The 21,264-nt window shown below is 44.1% G+C and overlaps 2 protein-coding genes across 7 annotated transcripts in view; one reads left to right on the top strand and one right to left on the bottom strand.

Annotated features, from left to right (window-relative positions):
- DHRS12 (dehydrogenase/reductase 12) overlaps positions 1–21,264 on the top strand; it is a 41,216-nt gene that overhangs the window by 11,794 nt on the left and 8,158 nt on the right. For all 6 annotated transcript variants that reach the window (XM_073343141.1, XM_073343132.1, XM_073343149.1 and 3 more), the window contains 2 exons: positions 2,476–2,557; positions 20,624–20,685. In XM_073343141.1, coding sequence (XP_073199242.1) covers positions 2,476–2,557; positions 20,624–20,685 — 144 coding nt within the window. The remainder of the gene's footprint in view (positions 1–2,475; positions 2,558–20,623; positions 20,686–21,264) is intronic.
- The window catches only part of WDFY2 (WD repeat and FYVE domain containing 2), a 148,585-nt gene continuing 134,493 nt past the window's right edge, over positions 7,173–21,264 (bottom strand). Inside the window, exon 13 of the mRNA XM_073343033.1 lies at positions 7,173–7,763. Coding sequence (XP_073199134.1) covers positions 7,686–7,763 — 78 coding nt within the window. The 3' untranslated portion in view covers positions 7,173–7,685. The remainder of the gene's footprint in view (positions 7,764–21,264) is intronic.

The following is a 21,264-nucleotide window of genomic DNA, read 5'->3' on the forward strand; positions in this document are numbered from 1 at the left end:
GCCTTCGGGGCCCTGCACACCTTCGCTTCTGCATACCTCTTTGCTCTCATTTCCTCTTTTACTCCACGGAAACAGCCTGGCAAATTCCCTTATTGTTCTACTCCCATTCTCCTGTCTGATGATTGGTTGGCACAGAGGAGACTGAAGGCAGAGGTGATGTCTAAAGCCCTAGTTTTGCACCAATGTCCATAAAGATGGATCCCGGCACAGAGCGCTTTTGACTTCCGTAGAACTTTGCATGAGTCTATCCAAATGGATGCAGTTGCAGGATCAGAGCCTAAATTAGTGCAATTTACCTGCCAAAGACCTGGAAGGTGGAGTGTGTTTGTGTGGAAGGTGAGGGCAGAGTACAGGAGTAAGTGGGTAGTGCCCCTAACCTGAAACCTTTTCATGCCCTCTTGTTAGCTCTTCCTCTTGCTCTTCATCCTTACTTCTGAATTTGAGAAGGAGGATGTAAGCAGTAAGGGGTGGCATGGAGGAAAGCAAAAAGATTAAAGAATAAGACACAAACTCATCAAAATGTGTACATGTCTGGTGGGAGACCGTGAGATCTTGTTGTCATCCTGGTCCTTCCTATCCATTTCTGGTCATTTTTATATCTTGACTTTACTAAAGCTTTTGATACTATCTCACATGACCTTCTCATAAACACACTAGGGAAATATCACCTAGATGGAGCTACTATAAGGTGGGTGCATAACTGGTTGGAAAACCATTCCCAGACAGTAGTTATCAGTGGTTCACAGTCATGCTGGAAGAGCATGATGAGTGGAGTCCTGCAGGGATCAGTTCTGGGTCCAGTTCTGTTCAATATCTTCAATGATTTAGATAATGACAGAGAGAGTGCACTTATAAAGTTTGCGGATGATACCAAGCTGGGAGGAGTTGCAAGTCCTTTTGAGGATAGGATTATGATTCAAAATGATCTGGATAAACAAGAGAAATGGCCTGAAGTAAATAGGATGAAATTCAATAAGGACAAATGCAAAGTACTCCACTTAGGAAGGAACAATCAGTTGCGCACACACAAAATGGGAAATGACTGCCTAGGAAGGAGAACTGTGGAACGGAATCTGGGGGTCATAGTGGAGCACAAGCTGAATGACTCAACAGTATAACACTGTTGCCAAAAAAGCAAACGTCATTCTGGGATGTATCAGCAGGAATGTCGTAAGCAAGATACAAGAAGTAATTCTTCCGCTCTGCTCTGCGCTGATTAGGCCTCAGTTATAGTATTGTGTCCAGTTCTGGGTGCCACATTTCAGCAAAGATGTAGACAACTTGGAGACAGTCCAGAGAAGAGCAACAAAAATGATTAGAGGTCTAGAAAACATGACCTATGAGGGAAGATTGAAAAAATTAGGTTTGTTTATTCTGGAAAAGAGAAGCCTGAGAGGGGACATAATGATTTTCAAGTACATAAAAGGTTTTTACAAGGAGGAGGTAGAAAAATTGTTCTTCTTAACCTCTGAGGCTAGGAGAAGAAGCAATGGGCTTAAATTTCAGCAAGGGAGGTTTAGGTTGGATGTTAGGAAAACTTCCTAACTGTCAGGGTGGTTAAGCACTGGAATAAGTTGCCGAGGGAGGTTGTGGAATCTCCATCATTGTCTAACCTGTTCTTAAAAAATCTCCAAAACCTGTCAGGGATGGTATAGCTAATACTTAGTCCTGCCTTGAATGCAGGGGAATGGACTAGATGACCTCTCAAGGTCCCTTCCAGTCCTATGATCTTCATTGCTAGTGTCTTCTGGAATACAACCCTTGGGACAGGGGCTGTGTCTTACTGTTCAAGCAGCTGGAACAAATGGAGTGTTTGGGAAGGGCAGGTTGTGGGGAGTAGCAGGAAATGAGCAGAGAAGTAGGTAGGGGTGTTTTTTTCTAGGACCTTGGAAGGGAGGATGAGAAGCTTGAACTCAATCCAGAAGGTGAGATGAGCCAGTATGGGGAGTCGCATGGAGAAAACACACATTACCTGTATACCACTTGTTAGTTCTTAACCAAAACATGGTAAAATGTTAGTGACTTTTCACTGGTACAGAAGAAACAAACTGAGAATACATAAATGCATAGCTGTGCTGATGTGGAGTCATTTGGATCTTTAAGATGAAACTGATAAACTACCGTACATGCTTTTGTATTGTAATAGTTATGCTCTGCGAATCACACATTACTTCATTGTGTGCAAAAGGGCCAAAAACTAACTGCAGTAAGGCACCATGATGTCTGATGGCTCTTATAATCTTGTTTGTTTAGTTAATTTTATCAGATTTCAATGAAATGTATTACACTTCCTTGTGAAGATTGTTTTCACACAGCAACTGTACTGTCAGGGGCAGATTATCATAGCTGGAGTTGCAATTTGCACACCCTGGTGCATTGAAACAAGCTGTAATTTCATACCATGTCACTACCAGAGATCAAACTAAAAGCAGGGGGTGTGTGTTTTGTTTTTTAATACTGAGCTGTGTCTTGCAGATAAACAATGCAGGCTGCATGGTAAACAAAAGAGAACTAACAGAGGATGGACTTGAAAAGAACTTTGCTACAAATACCTTGGGTGAGTTCAGCAGTCTTTAGATAAGACTCTAAGGTACTCCTGTGCATCTGTTTTTGTTTATAGAAAGGCATAGTCTCATGTAGCTGTGCAGGATGTTTTCTTCTTGAACTGAGAGAGTAGGAGGATTAGACTCATATTGCAAAAAATATACAATTTGTACAGAAGGTAACGTCTCATGTTTCTCCCACATGCATAATATTCTCATACTGACCCCATATTTTGTTCATTGCTCTGAGAATAGCGCATAGCAATTAAAGCTAGTTAAACCATTTTGAAATTTCAGTGGAAAATTTTCCCATTGGCTCTGCTAAGGATACTCTGTAGTGCCTTTCTTTGCAGGATCTGCAAGACACTCTAACAGCTGTCTTAGGGTTCAGATGATTCTTACAACATTCAAGTATATTTCTTTTTTTCTTTTTTTTCTTTTTTTAAAAAAGATGACACATTAGTACCGTGGTAGCACCAAAAAGCTCCAGTTGACATCAGGGCCTCAGTCATACAGAGCTGTACAAAAAATCCTCACACATAAAAATAGGTAAAGGTTGGAGAGAAGGGATGCAACATCCAGGCAGAGAGACTGGGTAATGCTTGGCAAAGGCCATGGGAGTTCCATGTGGTGTTTAATACATTATGACGAACTGGTGGGGGGAACATAGGAAGGCAGACAAAGAGTTGGGGGGGGGGGCACTGAGGGTGAAGGGCAGAAGAGGTCTGAGTAAGCAGGCAATCATCAGAGGGAAATGTCCAGATTTTAAATGAAGAAAGTAGTCATCACTGATGTTCAGGGGGTTGCAAAAATCACTTCTGTGAAAGGAAGTGTTTGTTTTAGGGGCAGTTGGCAGGGACCATATTTTTTATTCTGTTTGTACAGCACCTAGCACTACAGGATCCTGGTCCCTGATTGTAGCACTTAGGTGCCCTAGTAATACAAATAATGAATAATAAGCATCTCTGGTGGTTGACTTTGCCAGTTCTCTGTCCCACCCTCCAAACCCATGTCGGTTGGGAATGGAGTTGGGTGAGTCCCGGGCCACCCAGATAGGGTCACCTGCTCAGTTCTGGATCTAAGGGGTTGGAGGTAGTAAGCCCTGTTTGGACTTTACTCTTACACTGTTGTTGCTCTGTTTCTCTGGCTCCTGATTACCTTTTTGAAAATCCATATTTGGGCAGCAATGTCTCATACTTGACTTGCATGTCAATGAGATTTTTGTTTTTAAGTCTGATTACGTTCGTTGGGCTAACATTTTTCAAAAATGTTGGAGCTGATGGAGGGAATGCATTTTTCTTCAGCTACACTTTCCATACTTTTTGTGCTAAAAACTCAAAGCAGGGTTTGTTATTTCAACTTCAGATTTGCCCTGGATCTACTCTATAATAAAGAATAAAAGCACCTCTGACCTTTCTGAAGAAATTGTCTTTCAGTTAAACTAGTTTAAACCCCTTGCACTTTTTCAAACAGTTCAGTAATTCACTAAGATGCAATGGCTCCAGATACAAGCACACTGAAACAAACACAGCTGTTTGAATGTGAAATTACTTTTCATTTTTTTAAACAGCAAACTAATTGCCATAAAACACATTCGTACATCAGCTAGTATAGATTTGTATCACACACAACTAGGGTAAACTGCAAACTGTAAGTCAACCATATTGCATAGATTCTAGTTAACATTTACAGTGCAGAATACAACTGTACATATGTCCAAGAGGCTGTGAATTATGGTGCCTGAGGGAACTGTAACTCTGAATTGCCTGTATTTTGTGGAAATTGGAACCATACATCCATTCTTTTAGGAATTAATAGTGTTTAAAATCTTGCCTTACTTGCAAGGCATCTCATCTGTCTTCCCTTAGTGACCTGCTTCTGCCTTATCTCATCTATCCCTCTTAGGTCAGGTCTAATGAAGCGGTCTACTGGTAATACCTGTGTAATTGTGCAAGACTTCAGGACATGACAGGATTTAAAAACTTTGCAACATTTTAGTCAGTGTGCCAGATCTGATCTCTAGATAACATGTACATCAGTTGTGGCATTGTCTGCCTTGGGGTCTAAAATGTTGTGAAGTCTTTAAATCCAGGTTAGAGACATTTCCCCTTGACTTATTTTTTTTGAATCCTGGGATGTATTGCATAAAGGTTACTAATTTTTTTTTAAATTCTAATATTGGCTACTGTAGAAAGAAAAGGGTCTGCACTATATTCCTTTTCTCTCTCCATTCCTCATCAGAAGATTTTTTTTCCTTCTCACCTAGTTGTTAAGAATTAAGACTTTTTAATTCTAATTCACTTCATGTGCTGTACTTTGTTAGAAAATGTTAAGGCACAGCAGGTGTGTGAAGCAAAAGAATTACTGTTCCTTAAAGAGCTCTGAGTCACTGAAAATGATCCTGAGGAGAACAGAGACGTCCCCAAATTGTATTTATCTAAAGTTTGTGTGCAATGGTAGGCCAAGTAAGAACTTTCTAGTGTTTAATAAAAAAATAGAAAAGCAAACTGTTTTATGCTGGATACTGGGATGTTTGAAGTCTGGCTTTGCAGTGTGGTATCATGCCTGTGTATTACATAATCCATCTTATGATTGTTTGGCTTGCCAGACTTTTCCAGATTTGTTTTGTTAAGGTTAAACCTTTTCTGTTGAAGAAAATAGGATAGTCCTGCTATCTCTTTATTTATTTCTATAAATGTTCATGGCAGTTTACAGAACAAACATGACGTGATCCTTGCTGCAAAGACCTTATGCCCGAGGGGCCTGAATTCACATTTCGGTGAGACTGTTCCTAAGGGTATGTCTACACTATGAAATTAGGTCGAATTTATAGAAGTCGTTTTTTTAGAAATTGTTTTTATAAAGTCGAGTGTGTGTCTCCCCACACAAAATGCTCTAAGTGCATTAACTCGGCGGAGTGCTTCCACAGTACTGAGGCTAGTGTCGACTTCCGGAGCGTTGCACTATGGGTAGCTATCCCACAGTTCCTGCAGTCTCCACCACCCATTGGAATTCTGGGTTGAGATCCCAATGCCTGATGGGGCAAAAACAGTATTGCGCGTGATTCTGGGTACATGCTGTCAGGCCCTCCCTGTAAGCCATGTCGTCAGTCGCCTCTCCCTCCGTCAGAGCAATGGCAGGCAATTGTTCCGTGCCTTTTTTTCTGTGCAGACACCATACCACGGCAAGCATGGAGCCCGCTCAGATTACTTTGGCAATTAGGAGCACATTAAACACCACGCACATTATCCAGCAGTATATGCAGCACTAGAACCTGGCAAAGCGAAACCAGGCGAGTAGGTGACATCAGCGCGGTGACAAGAGTGATGAGGACACGGACACAGACTTCTCTCAAAGCATGGGCCCTGGCAATGTGGGCATCATGGTGCTAATGGGGCAGGTTCATGCAGTGGAATGCCGATTCTGGGCCCGGGAAACAAGCACAGACTGGTGGGACCGCATAGTGTTGCAGGTCTGGGATGATTTCCAGGAGCTGCGAAACTTTCGCATGTGTAAGGGCACTTTCATGGACTTTGTGTGACTTGCTTTCCCCTGCCCTGAGGTGCAAGAATACCAAGATGAGAACAACCCTCACAGTTGAGAAGTGAGTGGCAATAGACCTGTGGAAGCTTGCAACGTCAGATAGCTACCGGTCAGTCGGGAATCAATTTGGAGTGGGCAAATCTACTGTGGGGGCTGCTGTGATGCAAGTAGCCCATGCAATCAAAGATCTGCTGATATCAAGGGTAGTGACCCTGAGAAATGTGCAGGTCATAGTGGATGGCTTTGCTGCAATGGGATTCCCTAACTGTGGTGGGGCCATAGACGGAACCCATATCCCTGTCTTAACACCGGAGCACCAAGCCGGCGAGTACATAAACCGCAAGGGGTACTTTTCAGTGGTGCTGCAAGCACTGGTGGATCACAAGGGTCGTTTCACCAACATCAACGTGGGATGGCTGGGAATGGTACATGACGCTCGCATCTTCAGGAACTCTGTTTCAAAAGCTGTAGGAAGGGACTTTATTCCCAGACCAGAAAATAACTGTTGGGGATGTTGAAATGCCTATAGTTATCCTTGGGGACCCAGCCTACCCCTTAATGCCATGGCTCATGAAGTCACACACAGGCAGCCTGGACAGTAGTCAGGAGCTGTTCAACTACAGGCTGAGCAAGTGCAGAATGGTGGTAAAATGTGCATTTGGACGTTTAAAAGCACGCTGGCACAGTTTACTGACTCGCTTAGACCTCAGCGAAACCAATATTCCCATTGTTATTACTGTTTGCTGTGTGCGCCACAATATCTGTGAGAGTAAGGGGGAGATGTTTATGGCAGGGTGGGTGGTTGAGGCAAATTGCCTGGCCGCTGGTTACGTGCAGCCAGGCACCAGGGCGTTAGAGCACAGGAGGGCGCGGTGCGCATCAGAGAAGCTTTGAAAACCAGTTTCATGACTGGCCAGGCTATGGTGTGAAAGTTCTGTTTGTTTCTGCTCGATGAAACACCCCGCCTGCCCCTTGGTTCACTCTACTTCCCTGTAAGCTAACCATCCTCCCCTCCCCCCTTCGATCACTGCTTGCAGAGGCAATAAAGTCATTGTTGCTTCACATTCATGCATTCTTTAATTCATCACACAAATAGGGAGATAACTGCCAAGGTAGCCCGGGAGAGGTGGTGGAGGAGGGAAGGACTAGGCCATACAGCACTTTAAAACTTATTGAATGACAGCCTTCTGTTGCTTGGGCAATCCTCTGCGGTGGAGTGGCTGAGTGGCTGGAGGCCCCCCCCCCAACGCGTTCTTGGGCATCTGGGTGAGGAGGCTATGGAACTTGGGGAGGAGGGTGATTGGTTACACAGGGGCTGTAGCGGCGGTCTGTGCTCCTGCTGTCTTTCCTGCAGCTCAGCCATATGCTGGAGCATATTAGTTTGATCCTCCAGCAGCTTCAGCATTGAATCCTGCCTCCTGTCATCACACTGTCGCCACGTTTCAGCTTCAGCCCTCTTCAGCCCATCACTTACTCTCCTCAGCCCGTCACCTCTCCTCCCGGTCATTTTGTGCTTTCCTGCACTCTAACATTGTCTGCCTCCACGCATTTGTCTGTGCTCTGTTAGTGTGGGAGGACAGCATGAGCTCAGAGAACATTTCATCGTGAGTGCGTTTTTTTTCGCCTTCTAATCTTCGCTAGCCTCTGGGAAGGAGAAGATCCTTGAAACGCATGCAGCTGGTGGAGGAAAAAAAAGGGACAGTGGTATTTAAAAAGACACATTTTATAGAACAATGGGTACACTCTTTCACGGTAAACCTTGCTGTTAACATTACATACATAGCACATGTGCTTTCGTTACAAGGTAGGATTTTGCCGCCCCCACCCCCCACTGCGTGGCTAACCCCTCCCCCCTCCCCGTGGCTAACAGCGGGGAACATTTCTGTTCAGCCACAGGCAAACAGCCCAGCAGGAACGGGTGCCTCTGAATGTCCCCTTAAGAAAAGCACCCTATTTCAACCAGGTGACCATGAATGATATCACTCTCCTGAGGATAACACACAGAGATAAAGAATGGATGTTGTTTGAATGCCAGCAAACATACGCTGCAATGCTTTGTTCTGCAATGATTCCCGACTACGTGCTACTGGCTTGGCGTGGTAAAGTGTCCTACCAAGGTGGACAGAATAAGGCTGCCCTCCCGAGAAACCTTTTGCAAAGGCTTTGGGAGTACATCCAGGAGATCTTTATGGAGATGTTCCTGGAGGATTTCCGCTCCATCCCCAGACACGTTAACAGACTTTTCCAGTAGCTGTAATGGCCGTGAATGCCAGGGCACATTAATCATTAAACACGCTTGCTTTTAAACCATATATCCTATTTAAAAAGATACACTCACCAGAGGTTCCTTCTCTGCCTGGCGGTTCCAGGAGGCAGCCTTGGGTGGGTTCCGGGGGTACTGGCTCCAGGTCCAGGGTGAGAAACCGTTCCTGGCTGTCGGGGAAAACCGGTTTCTCTGCTTGCTTGCTGTGAGCTATCTACAACCTCCTCCTCATCATCTTCCTCGTTCCCCAAACCTGCTTCCGTGTTACCTCCCTCTCCATTGAAGGAGTCAAAGCACAGGGTTTGGGTAGTGGTGGCTGAACCCCCTAAAATGGCATGCAGCTCATTATAGAAGCGGCATGTTTGGGGCTCTGACCCAGAGTGGCCTTTTGCCTCTCTGGTTTTCTGGTAGGCTTGCCTCAGCTCCTTAAGTTTCACGTGGCACTGCTTTGGGTCCCTGTTATGGCCTCTGTCCTTCATGCCCTGGGAGATTTTGACAAAGGTTTTGGCATTTCGAAAACTGGAACGGAGTTCTGATAGCACGGATTCTTCTCCCCATACAGCGATCAGATCCCGTACCTCCTGTTCGGTCCATGCTGACACTCTTTTGTGATTCTGGGACTCCATCATGGTCACCTCTGCTGATGAGCTCTGCATGGTCACCTCCGCTAATGAGCTCTGCACTCACCTGCAGCTCGCCACGCTGGCCAAACAAGAAATGAAATTCAAAAGTTTGTGGGCCTTTTCCTGTCTACCTGGCCAGTGCATCTGAGTTGAGAGTGCTGTCCAGAGCGGTCACAATGGAGCACTCTGGGATAGCTCCTGGAGGCCAATACTACCTAATTGCATCCACAGTACACCAAATTCGACCCGGCAAGGCTGATTTCAGCGCTAATCCCCTTGTTGGGGGTGTAGTAAAGCAATCGATTTTAAGAGCCCTTTAAGCTTTAAAAAAAGGGCTTCGTCACGTGGACGGGTGCAGGATTAAATCTATTTAACGCTGCTAAATTCGACCTCAACTCCTAGTGTAGACCAGGGCTAAGTAAGGACTACTCATGTGAATACAAGTTTCTAGAATTGGCCCTACTTTTCTACATGAGTGAAAGCTGGTAGGGCAAAGGGAAATGGGGTGTGTCGGTAGGCAGAGTGCACGCTTGCACACAATTGGGTTTTGTGTCTAGATGGCTTTTTTTAAAAGTGTCTAAGCTAAAATTGTTGATTTGTAAACTTGTGAGCAGGCACGATCTTCCTATATGTTCATAGTACAGTGGCACTGTAGGCAGTACCACAGTAGAAATAAATACTGTGTGGTTCATTGTAATTGTATAGCTGTTATTGCTCTTAATGCCTTGCCCCTTGTTACCAGCTAGACAACAAAGAGTTAGTGCTCTATTTACTGGAACATAATTGAAGTAAAAGAATGATCAATCCGTAGTGACTGCCGTGCAGCTGTGTAGAATTAATACTGTAGTATAGAAACAGTACTTACATATGAGTGTTAAACTGAATGCAGCAATTAACCAGTGATGTTGATAGGCTGAGATCATATAGATGGTTGGAGGCAGTTCAAAATGGTTTCTTATGTAGCAGCATATGTACATAGAGAATTCTTGTTGCTTTTGTCCTTTGTCTCAGATGTGGTTGAGCTTAAATCTCATTCTAGAGGTTGGACTCGTACGTGGTGTGGCCATTTTGTCAAGGAGCTGCTGCACTGATAAGCAGTGATTTCTTCTGATGTGACATACAGGCTTCCTAGTCAGCATTTGCCTTTTTGAAGCCAGCCACTGCAAGATGATGATCCCAGCTGACAGTGTTCAATCCGTGTGTAAGCTGTAAGTGGAGGCGGATGGATAGAGGACTCAGCACTGTTGCTTGTTGGTGCATTAAAGACCATCTTTCACAGTTGAAACAAGGCCTGTAAAGTACTGGAACAAGGGAAGTTCTTACTTCATTTTTACATGTCATGTCTCTTCACTCCAGCATGAGAGAATAGTACATCTATTCATTTTTATTGGCACTTACTGGCAGAGGGAGCACTAAAACACACTGGAAGCTGAGGGGAGATGATCATAGAATACAGTAAGTCTCCATTCCTCACTCCAACTGAACCTAAACCCCCTTTGCTTCACTATCGTTTTTTTCTTAATTTAATAGTTCAAGCCACATCCTCTTCCCAGTTTTCAGTCAAAATAATAGGTAGGGCATGGGGAAGGATCCTCCTCTCAGGCCCTAGAATGCAGCACGGTTCCTCAATGGTAACTACTCTAGCCTCTGTTACAGCTTGCAAACCCATTTCTCCCCAAAATGGGTCTGGCTAGTGAATCCTGGCAGGCAGTGCTGCCTAGTGGATAGGGCACTAGACTATTTGGACTCAGGAGCTCCCAGATCTGTCATTGGTCTGCTGCATGACATTGGGCAAGTCACCTCCACTCTTTGTGCCGCCATTTCCACATCGGTAAAATGGGAATACTTGCCCGCTGCTGTAAAATGCTTTGAGATCTACAGATGAAGTCTTACATTAGAGTGGTGTTGTTTAATAATCCACATAGCCACTGGCTGTATCACCTCCCTACATACCAGGGCAGAGAGAACCCTTACAGCTTTGTGGTATAAAGGAAATGTCAACCGGTGTCTTGTCTTTCGCACACGTTCTACCTTTCACTCCCCTTTCTTGTGCTGGGCTGGCAGATTGGGCCCTTAAAGAATAGTGTACTAAAATCTGGAATTCTGATTTCCTGCTTGAGAGAACTGGCCTGTAGCTGTCTCCTCATAGGGAACTTTATAAACAAGAGGCCTCAAAAAAATAAACAGTTCAAGGAAAACCTTCTGTGTACTCCATTTAAAAATACTTGGCTGTGGCAAGAGCAAGCCCATTCATTATTTTAACAATGAATTTACCAGATGAATGAACCATTGAAACCTGTATAAGCAAAGATTATTTTTGTTCCCACTCTTTTTCCACAGTTGAAATAACACTGTTGTCGATATGCTGCAAAGCATGGGCAGATGGGGAAAACTCCACTGAGTGTGGTGTTGGCTGCCTGCCATTGTCTGAATGGTAGAGAATTAAAAACTTCACCAACAACTTAACTCTAATTGCCAAGTAGAACATCAAGAGAAAACTATTCCGGCATGCTCCCAGGACATTTTGGTCTGCAGTGATTGCATCATCAATTAATTTAATATTATAAACAGGCAGCAGCTTTACACTTTTCCTCTTGCAGAAGCCCTAATTTACTTTATAAATCAATTTTGAAACCCAAGATTTTTGGGTCATTCTATACAAATGCAGTACAGCAGGTAGGAAAGAATATTCTCATGTACAGTTTTGCATATTCTATCCTGGCAATCTTCAAGTTTTAAGTATGTAAAATCTGGTTGTTTTAACTAGTAGCATATTAAAATGTTGACTTGAAGGCATTTTTGAAATCTGCTTTCAGGACATTGGCACTTGGGCTGATGCACATTTTGTTTAGATCCGTAGTCTAGCTCAGGATAAATTTTTGTAGCATTATATAGAAAGAATCGGTGTCCTAATACAACATAGCCGGCTAAGACACTGGTTGGGAGTAGCTTTCCCACTAATGTATTGCTATAGAACTAGTGCAATCTGCAGTGACTGAAAATTTCTGCAAGAATTTACAAACCGCATTTCAGCAATACTGTCATTTCATCAGAGTGCCTTCAGCTTCTATTTCACAACAGGTGAATTGAAAAATCATTTTATTTAAAAATTAAAATTGAGATTTTTAAACCAACAAAATCTAGGATGGAAACCAGAAATGTCAATATAAGAAATCATCATAATTTTAGAACTCTAGCATTATGAGGGTCTCACAATGTGATCACAAAACACTGAGCATGGAGGCATACAGTTTTACTGCTGTGTGTTTAACTGTGTGGAATTACCAAAATGGGAGATGCTAATTAGAGCATGATATCAAATTCCATAAATTGATGAGAGGATCTCAGAGTAATTGGGGCAATTATGGAACATACCATTAGAAAACGTGTGGTATTTTTTGTGTTTACTTTAACACACAGAATTTATTTTAAAATATATTGTGTTCTTACTGACATACCAACTACTCTGGAATGGCAGTGTATAACTCACTGAACTTTAACCTATATTATCTAGGTTCTCATGTGAGCCATTGCTAAATAGTTTCCAAACATGAGCTGTGCTCATCTGTCTACTTATTGAAAAGGATGTAACAGCACTATATTATGCACCATTGATTATTGTGTGAGTTCAGTTTACAGAAATAAAACTAGTGGATTTCTCCCAAAGAAATATTCAGACTCCTGTGTTTCTTTTTAAAAAGAAATCTGTGTCAATGTGTTGAACAACTCCACTTTAACTCCAGAAGGCATGATCAGCTACTGCTGTAACAAACCTCATTTTGTGGGACAGTGCTGTGGCTGGCTTAATTTTCTCTAGACAGTCTTCACACTGTGTCACTTACTACCTAATAAGAGCCTGAAGAGATCTTAATAGACTCCGGCCTCTCTTGTGGCACTTTGATTAAAAAATAAATACATCTCCCCTTTGGACAGAAGTATGTAACCCGTTTCTAATGCAATTCATTTCTCCTTGTTGCCTTCCTTGAAACTATAGTTTCTTGAGTTAGATGCGGATACACATTCCAAAATACTCCCACAGCATTAAGAACTCTAGCTCTTTTTTAAAAAGAATCTTCTTTTGTCACTGAATCACTGCCCTCTTTCTGAATGAATGAAAAGAGTGAGGGACGTAATGTGGATAACCACCTGGATCTCTTCTACTTTATATAGGACCTCCTCTAAGCCCTGGTCTATACTATGAGTTTAGGTCGAATTTAGCAGCATTAGATCGATTTAACCCTGTACCCATCCACTCAACAAAGCCATTTTTGTCAACTTAATGGGCTCTTAAAATCGATTTCTGTACTCCTCCCTGACGAGGGGATTAGCACTGAAATCGACATCGCCGGATTGAATTTGGGTTAGTGTGGATGTAATTCGACGGTATTGGCCTTCGGGAGCTACCCACAGTGCTCCATTGTGACCGCTCTGGACAGCGCTGTCAACTTGGATGCACTGGCCAGGTAGACCGGAAATGCCCCACGAACTTTTGAATTTCATTTCCTGTTTGGTCAGTGTGGCGAGCTCATCAGCAGAGGTGACCATGGAGTCCCCGAATCGCAAAAAAGCTCCAGCATGGACCGAACAGGAGGTACTGGATCTGATCGCTATATGTGGAGACGAATCCGTGCTATCAGAACTCCGTTCCAAAAGACGAAATGCCAAAATATTTGAAAAAAACTCCAAGGGCACGAAGGACAGAGGCTACCCCAGGGACCCGCAGCGGTGCCACGTGAAACTTAAGGAGCTTAGGCAAGCCTACCAAAAAACCCAAGAGGCAAATGCCTGCTCAGGGTCAGAGCCCCAGACGTGCCGCTTCTATGATGAGCTGCATGCAATTCTAGGGGGTGCCCCTACAACTACCCCACAACTGTACGTGGACTCCTGCAAGGGGGGAGTCTCACGCAACAGGGATGAGGATTTTGGGGACGAGGTAGATAGCGCACACCAGGCAAGCAGAGAAATCGTTCTCTCCAACAGCCAGGAACTGTTTATCACCCTGGATCCAATACCCTCCCAACCCGGGCAACCGGACCTTGAAGGCGGAGAAGACACCTCTGGTGAGTGTACCTTTGTAAATATAATACACGGTTTAAAAGCAAGCATGTTTAATTATTACTTTGCCCTGAAGACTTGGGATGCATTGGCAGCCAGTACAGCTACTGGAAAAGTCTGTTAACATGTCTGGGGATGGAGCGGAAATCCTCCAGGGACATCTCAATGAAGCTGTCCTGGAGGTACTCCCAAAGCCTTTGCAAAAGGTTTCTGGGGAGAGCAGCTGTATTGCGTCCTCCATGGTAGGACACTTTACCATGGCAGGCCAGCAGCACGTAGTTTGGAATCATTGAATAAGAAAGCATTGCAGCGTGTGGTCCCGGTGTTTGCTGGCATTCAAGCAACATCCGTTCTTTATCTCTCTGTGTTATCCTCAGGAGAGTGATGTCATTCATGGTCACCTGGTTGAAATAGGATGCTTTTCTTAAGGGGACATCAGAGGTGGCCATTCCTGCTGGGCTGTTTGCCTGTGGCTGAACAGAAATGTTCCCCGCTGTTAGCCACGCGGTGGGGGGAGGGGTGAAGCGATCATCCCAGAGGATTGGGTGTGTGTGTGGGGGGGTTAGTTGGGTTTGTGCTGCATGTTAAGCTGAAAACATCAGCCCCTCCTTTTTTAAATGACTAATGTGTCTTTTTCAGTTTTAATCTCCCTTTTTTTCCTCCCACAGCTGCAAATGTTTCAACGCTGCAACTAGCATCTTCGTCCCAGAGGCTAGCGCAGATAAGAAGGCGAAAAAAAGTGCACTTGCGATGAAATGTTCTCTGAGCTCATACAGTCCACCGAAACTGAAAGAGCCCAGCAGAAATGTGTGGAGGCAGAAAATGGAAGAGTCCAGGAAAGCACAAAATGAACACGAGGACAGATGGCTGGAGCAACACGAGAGGTGGCAGCAGTGTGATGAAAGGAGGCCGGATGCAATGCTGAGACTACTGGAGGATCAAACTGATATGCGCCGGCGTATGATTGAGGTGCAGGAAAGGCACAGACTGCCACTGCAGCCCCTCTGTAACCAACAGCCCTCCTCCCCAAGTTCCATAGCCTTCTCACCCAGATGCCCAAGAACGCGGGGGGGCCCTCGGGGCACCCAACCACTCCACCTCAGAGGACTGCCCAAGCAACAGAAGGCTGGTATTCAGTAAGTTTTGAAGTGCAGTGTAGCCTTGTCCTTCCCTCCTCTCCTCATCCACCACCCCACCCGGTGCTTCCCTCTTTCTCCCACCCCTCCCGGGCTACTTTGGCCCTATTTGTGTGATGAATTAATAAAGAATGCATGAATTTGAAACAACAATGACTTTATTGCCTCCACAAGCAGTGATCGAAGGAGGAAGGGGGGGCAGTTGGTTTACAGGGAAGTAGAGTGAACCAAGGGGCGGGCGGGGTGTTTCATCAAGGATAAACAAACAGAACTGTCATGCTGTAGCCTGGTCAGCCATGAAACTGGTTTTCAAAGCTTCTCTGATGTGCACCGCACCCTCCTGTGCTCTTCTAACGCCCTGGTGCCTGGCTACGTGTAACCAGCGGCCAAGCAATTTGCCTCAACCACCTACCCTGCCATAAACATCTTCCCCCTTACTGTCACAGATCTTGTGGAGCGCACAGCAAGCAGTAATAACACTGGGAATATTGGTTTCGCTGAGATTTAACAGAGTCTGTAAACTGCGCCAGCGCGCTTGTAAACATCCAAATGCACATTCTACCACCATTCTGCACTTGCTCAGCCTGTAGTTGAACAGCTCCTGACTACTGTCCAGGCTGCCTGTGTGAGACTTCATGAGCCATGGCATTAAGGGGTAGGCTGGGTCCCCAAGGATAACTATAGGCATTTCAACATCCCCAACGGTTATTTACTGGTCTGGGAATAAAGTCCCTTCCTACAGCTTTTGAAACAGACCAGAGTTCCTGAAGATGCGAGCGTCATGTACCTTTCCCGGCCATCCCACATTGATGTTGGTGAAATGACCCTTGTGATCCACCAGTGCTTGCAGCACCACTGAAAAGTACCCCTTGCGGTTTATGTACTCGCCGGCTTGGTGCTCCGGTGCCAAGATAGGGATATGGGTTCCGTCTATGGCCTCACCACAGTTAGGGAATCCCATTGCAGCAAAACCATCCACTATGACCTGCATGTTTCTCAGAGTCAGTACCCTTGATAGCAGCTCAGTGATTGCGTTAGCTACTTGGATCACAGTAGATTTGCCTACTTCAAATTGGTTCCCGACTGACTGGTAGCTGTCTTGCATTGCAAGCTTCCAGAGGGCTATCACCACTCGCTTGTGAACTGTGAGATCTGCTCTCATCTTGGTATTCTTGTGCTTCAGGGCAGGGGAAAGCAAGTCACAAAGTTCCATGAAAGTGTCCTTACGCATGTGAAAGTTTCGCAGCCCTTGGGAATCATCCCAGACCCGCAACGCTATGCGGTCCCACCAGTCTGTGCTTGTTTCCCAGGCCCAGAATTGGCGTTCCATGGCATGAGCCTGCCCCATTGCCACCAGGATGGCCAAATTGCTGGGGCCCGTGCTTTGAGAGAAGTCTGTGTTCATGTCCTCATCACTCTCATCACCGCGCTGCCATCGCCTCCTCGCATGCTTTTGCAGTTTCTGGTTCCGCATATACCGCATGATAATGCGTGAGGTGTTTACAATGCTCAGAACTGCTGCGGTGATCTGAGCAGGCTCTATGCTTGCCGTGGTATGGTGTCTGCAGGAGAGCAGGACCGCAGGGGAAGTGGTGGTTGGATGACAAGTTTTGTAGATCTTCTGCACCGTCTGCTGCCAGAACACAACAGCTGAGTGGGGTGCACGCTTGCCGTGGTATGGCGACACAAGGGCAGCCGAGCAGAGTTGCAGTGGAAGCGGCCCTGCGAGAGCACCAGGAGAGCAGAGTGGCAGTGGAAGCGGTGGATGACGACAACTGCTAACGACGGTTAGCAGTCCTACTGCACCAACTGCTGAAAGCAGTATGGCGCCTGCACAGAAAAATGGCGTGAAATGATTGTCTGCTATTGCTTTCACCGGGCGGGGGGGGGCTACTGACATGTACCCAAAATCACCTGTGACAATGTTTTTGCCCCAACAGGCATTGGGAGCTTAACCCAGAATTCCAGTGGGTGGCGGAGACTACGGGAACTGTGGGATAGCTACCCACAGTGCAATGCTCCGAAAGTCTACGCTAGCCTCGGTACTGTGGACGCACTCTGCCGACTTAATGCGCTTAGTGCATTAGTGTGGGGACACACCAAATCACCTTCTAAAAAATTGACTTCTATAAATTCGACCTAATTTCGTAGTGTAGACATATCCTAAGATACTGCATATCTAATGCCTTTCAGTGGTAGTAATTTCACATTGCACTTTCTGTTCACTACCATCTACATTTCACTTAACCTATGTTTTATCCTTTTTTCTTAATAATCGTTTTTGGATTGTTCAATATTTTTACTCATTTCTCTTAATGGATATGGTTCATTCCTATAGATCTTAGTATTGTTTATACTTTACTTTATGTATTTACCAAGTTCAGTTTGGTTTTGTGTATCTTTCCCCTGTGCCTGTATGCAGAAGTCTGTTGTGGGTTATTTGTATATTTGGGTATTGGCTTATTTTAAAAAAAGATGAAAACATAATAGATGTGGAGTTACTATTTATTAATTATGAAAGTGCACAATCAACTCAAAGTTAAGTTTCAGAAATTTTGCCTTGCTTTTCCTTAATGGTGGAAATCTTGATCAATCTTTCTAAATTCTCTTCCACCAAACTAAAATTCTAGCAGTTATTTCTCTGTGGAGAAAGTAATGTACAAAATATTTAAGGAGGGGATGTTTTTTCCTCATTTCTTTTCACTACTGTTTGTGATTCATAATACTATTTTGCAAGGCAGCATGACTTCCCATTTATTCACTCCCTCCACCCACCCCCCATCACTCAATGGAAATTCTACATCTATATTGCTGTCAATTTAGGCTGTAGCCTGTCCACAATTGTAAAATATTTGCTCTATAGTATGCAATCGTGTAACAAAACCCTATGTGATGTTAGCTGAATTTTGTAGACTAGGTTGGCCTTTTGTGTTTGTACATAACTGTCAAACTGTATAAGAATTTTTTAGTTGAAAGTATGTGGGTTTAAAATAGTGGAGACTTCAACTAGAATACCTCTTCTGTCACAATCAGTCTCCTTAGCCTTCAGGATTTGTTTCTCTTACAAGGCTAAAAACACTTGCTGGACCGAAGGCCTTGAATGATGAACAATGTTCCTCTTCATCTTCACACCTCTTCAGAACTTGTAAACAAAAGCCTACCATCTTTAAAAATGCAAATTAATCCTGGAGACAACTAAATTAAGTGTTGGCAGGTGGGCTGCACCTCAGGATTTTGGGAATGAAGTCAGTTAACACAAATTTGATCTTCCTTTGGATTTGAAGAGTCCCTATCAAAATGAAAGTTTTTAAACCAGGATTGTGGGTTATTAGAGCTCTGTTTAACTCATTGGGAACAACCAATGACAATCAAGAGATCTTGCTTTGCTGTTATTTTTCAGTCTTCCGGTCCCTAGCAGTGAGAGACTGTTACATTCTCCTTTGTTACTGACATTCTTCCTTACTGACCACAGCTTCTGCTTGTACTTTTTGCTCAAGACGGATTGTGCTAACTCATTCAAGTGCATTCACTTTGCTTGATTTTATTTTGTGTGTTCTAATTATTCATGGGGGTCCAAATGAGTATAGGAAAAGTTAGATCTGTTATGGATGAACAAGGGTACTGAGCAGATTGCTCAAGTGGAATGTAATACTTTAAAATTCTGTAACATGTTGATCAATGTGCTGTATTGCAACCTTTCAGCCACAAAAGTGTTGAGATCATTGAGTTGCAAAGAAACATGTTTGTCTGTATAACAGTGAAAAATGTGGCCTCACTAATTCATATGAAAATTGTTTATTTTCATAGAACTAGAGAACAAGGGTTAGCCCTTGTCTACACTGGCACTTTACAGTGCTGAAACTTTCTCGCTTGGGTGTGAAAAACCACAACTGGTCCCTGTCCCACTCCTGTCTCTTCCCTGCCCTTTGCTCCTTATCCCAGACTCCTCTTCTCTACAGTCCCAGTCGGGTGGTTCTAGGGCTAGGTGAGCAGGGCAATCACCCTAGGTACCAACTTCGAGGCCACTGAACTGGTGTGATGCTGGGGTGTTTTCTATTTTTATATTTTTGCTCCACTCTGTCTTTGCTCCACTTTGATTGGCCAGCCACTTTTTTTGGCTTGCCTGCTTGGCAGGGCGTGCCAAAAACGTTATTGCCCTATGCAGCAAAATGGCTAGGGCTGCTCCTGGTCCCAGTCTCCATGATTTTCATCCATTCCTCTTGCCCAGCTAGTCTGTCTTCCCCCTCCTTTGCCAAAACTCCCAGTCCTAGTTTCCTCTGGCCTAGGTTCCTGGTTCCAATTTAATTCTCTTGCCTTTCCTCCTCCCCTAGTCCATCACTTATCCTCTCTCTCTATTGGAATCAGTCAGCTTCCTTTTCACTGCCGGGGCATCAGCTGTATGGAGCGTTGAGAGCACAGGAGAGAAAGGCTTCCTACTCTCAGTTTAGGTCCCTGGTTCTGACATGGCCTGCAGCAGCCCAGAGCTGCAGCTGCAGGGAAAGACCTGCTCAGACACGGGCTGGAGCATGCTGCCCATTGAGGATGGAACATTGGAGATTTTTAGCTGTGGTCTAGCAAGTCTTGTCTGAGTATTTGCAAGCTGTGATTCCTAACCCTTTCTCTCTCCTGGTCCCGCCCCATGAAAGCATGTAACTTCTCCAGATTTTCACAGAGATGGCAAAAGGCACATCCTCAACTCACCGGCCACGCACTGCTAAATTTGAAGTTCCTGCTTTGGAGCATTACGGCACTAGTGCCTCTCAAATAAAAAAGCTCCAGAATTTAAACTTGGCAAAACATGTTTTTCTCTACCTTTTTGATCATGGAAACAGCTGAATTGTCTTCAGGGGGGGAACAAAAACAAAAAGCCTGAGGCAGGCACTTAGCATTGTAAATTTCAAACAGTTAAAATTTGGCCAATTTATCAGCAACTGAAAACGGGGTTTTATAATGAAGTGTCAGGCAACCTCAACAGGCAGTGACACACACACCCTCTCCCCTTCATGGTACCCCCGCTTCGCTCGCCCCCGCCACGCACTTACCCCTCATTGTAAACGAGCAGGCGGTTTTCTGCACAACACTCAATTGCAGTAATTGGAATATGGGGGTATTTAAGTTATTTTAGGGGGAGAAAGCAGAAATGTCTGTCTGCCACAGTTGTGAATTGTCTCTGGCATGTTTTTTCCCTAGTAAACTGTATTGTCTTTAGAATTATGACTAGAATGTAGTTAGCAGTCTAATATTGTATAGAAAAGACTTTTAAAAAATCTTTGTGCTCTGAATAGGTCTTTGTAATGATGAACAAGACATACATTTTATTCATAATTTGTAAAGTCAGAGACCTATTAAGACTCTTGATTCTTTATACCAAATGGCTGAGAAATGGAGGGTTTTTACATATTAGTCAGTATTTGGAGCAACTTGTTTTTGGTGAAATGTTCTTGTTTCCCTTTCTTTTAGGTGCATACATTCTTACAACTGCTCTACTGCCTTTGCTGGAAAAAGAAGATGATCCCAGAGTTGTGAGTTTATAATGCTTTTTTTAAACTGTTGTTTTTACTACACTCCTTTTGTGTTTTGTGGCAATGTCTCTTTCCTCTTTGATTGTGTACATGATGTTTGCTGCCCTGGTACTCGTTACTCCTCTGTCATGTGCCTAGCACATTTTTAGACTCTAATAAATAGTCATTGTCCATTCAAAATCTGAGTTCTATCCTGCTGTTTTGTAACATCTTTCTAAATGGCACAGGAGCTACAGTGGCCGGTGAAGTAGATAAAATACCTTATTCAGAGATTGCTATTTCTCTACACCATATTATCTCCTGCAGCACAGTAAAACACCTATAACAGGAGCGTAGAGTTAAAGTTGCCTTCTACACTTTGGTGCAAAAGGGGACATTTTATTATGAAGCGTTCAATATTTATACGAAATAATTGAAAAATGTTCTAATAAATGAGCTGCCACCTGTATTTTCAGGTTTGCTGTCTTGTAACCTGCCAGGATTAGAAATGCACATCAGGCCTTTTAATGTGCCTGTATCTAAATAAGAAAAAACTGATTGGCTTTTCCCAGTGCTGGTCCTGGATCAGTGAATTAAAAA

The sequence above is a fragment of the Lepidochelys kempii genome, chromosome 1 (assembly GCF_965140265.1).
Source record: "Lepidochelys kempii isolate rLepKem1 chromosome 1, rLepKem1.hap2, whole genome shotgun sequence".
NCBI lineage: Eukaryota > Metazoa > Chordata > Testudines > Cheloniidae > Lepidochelys > Lepidochelys kempii.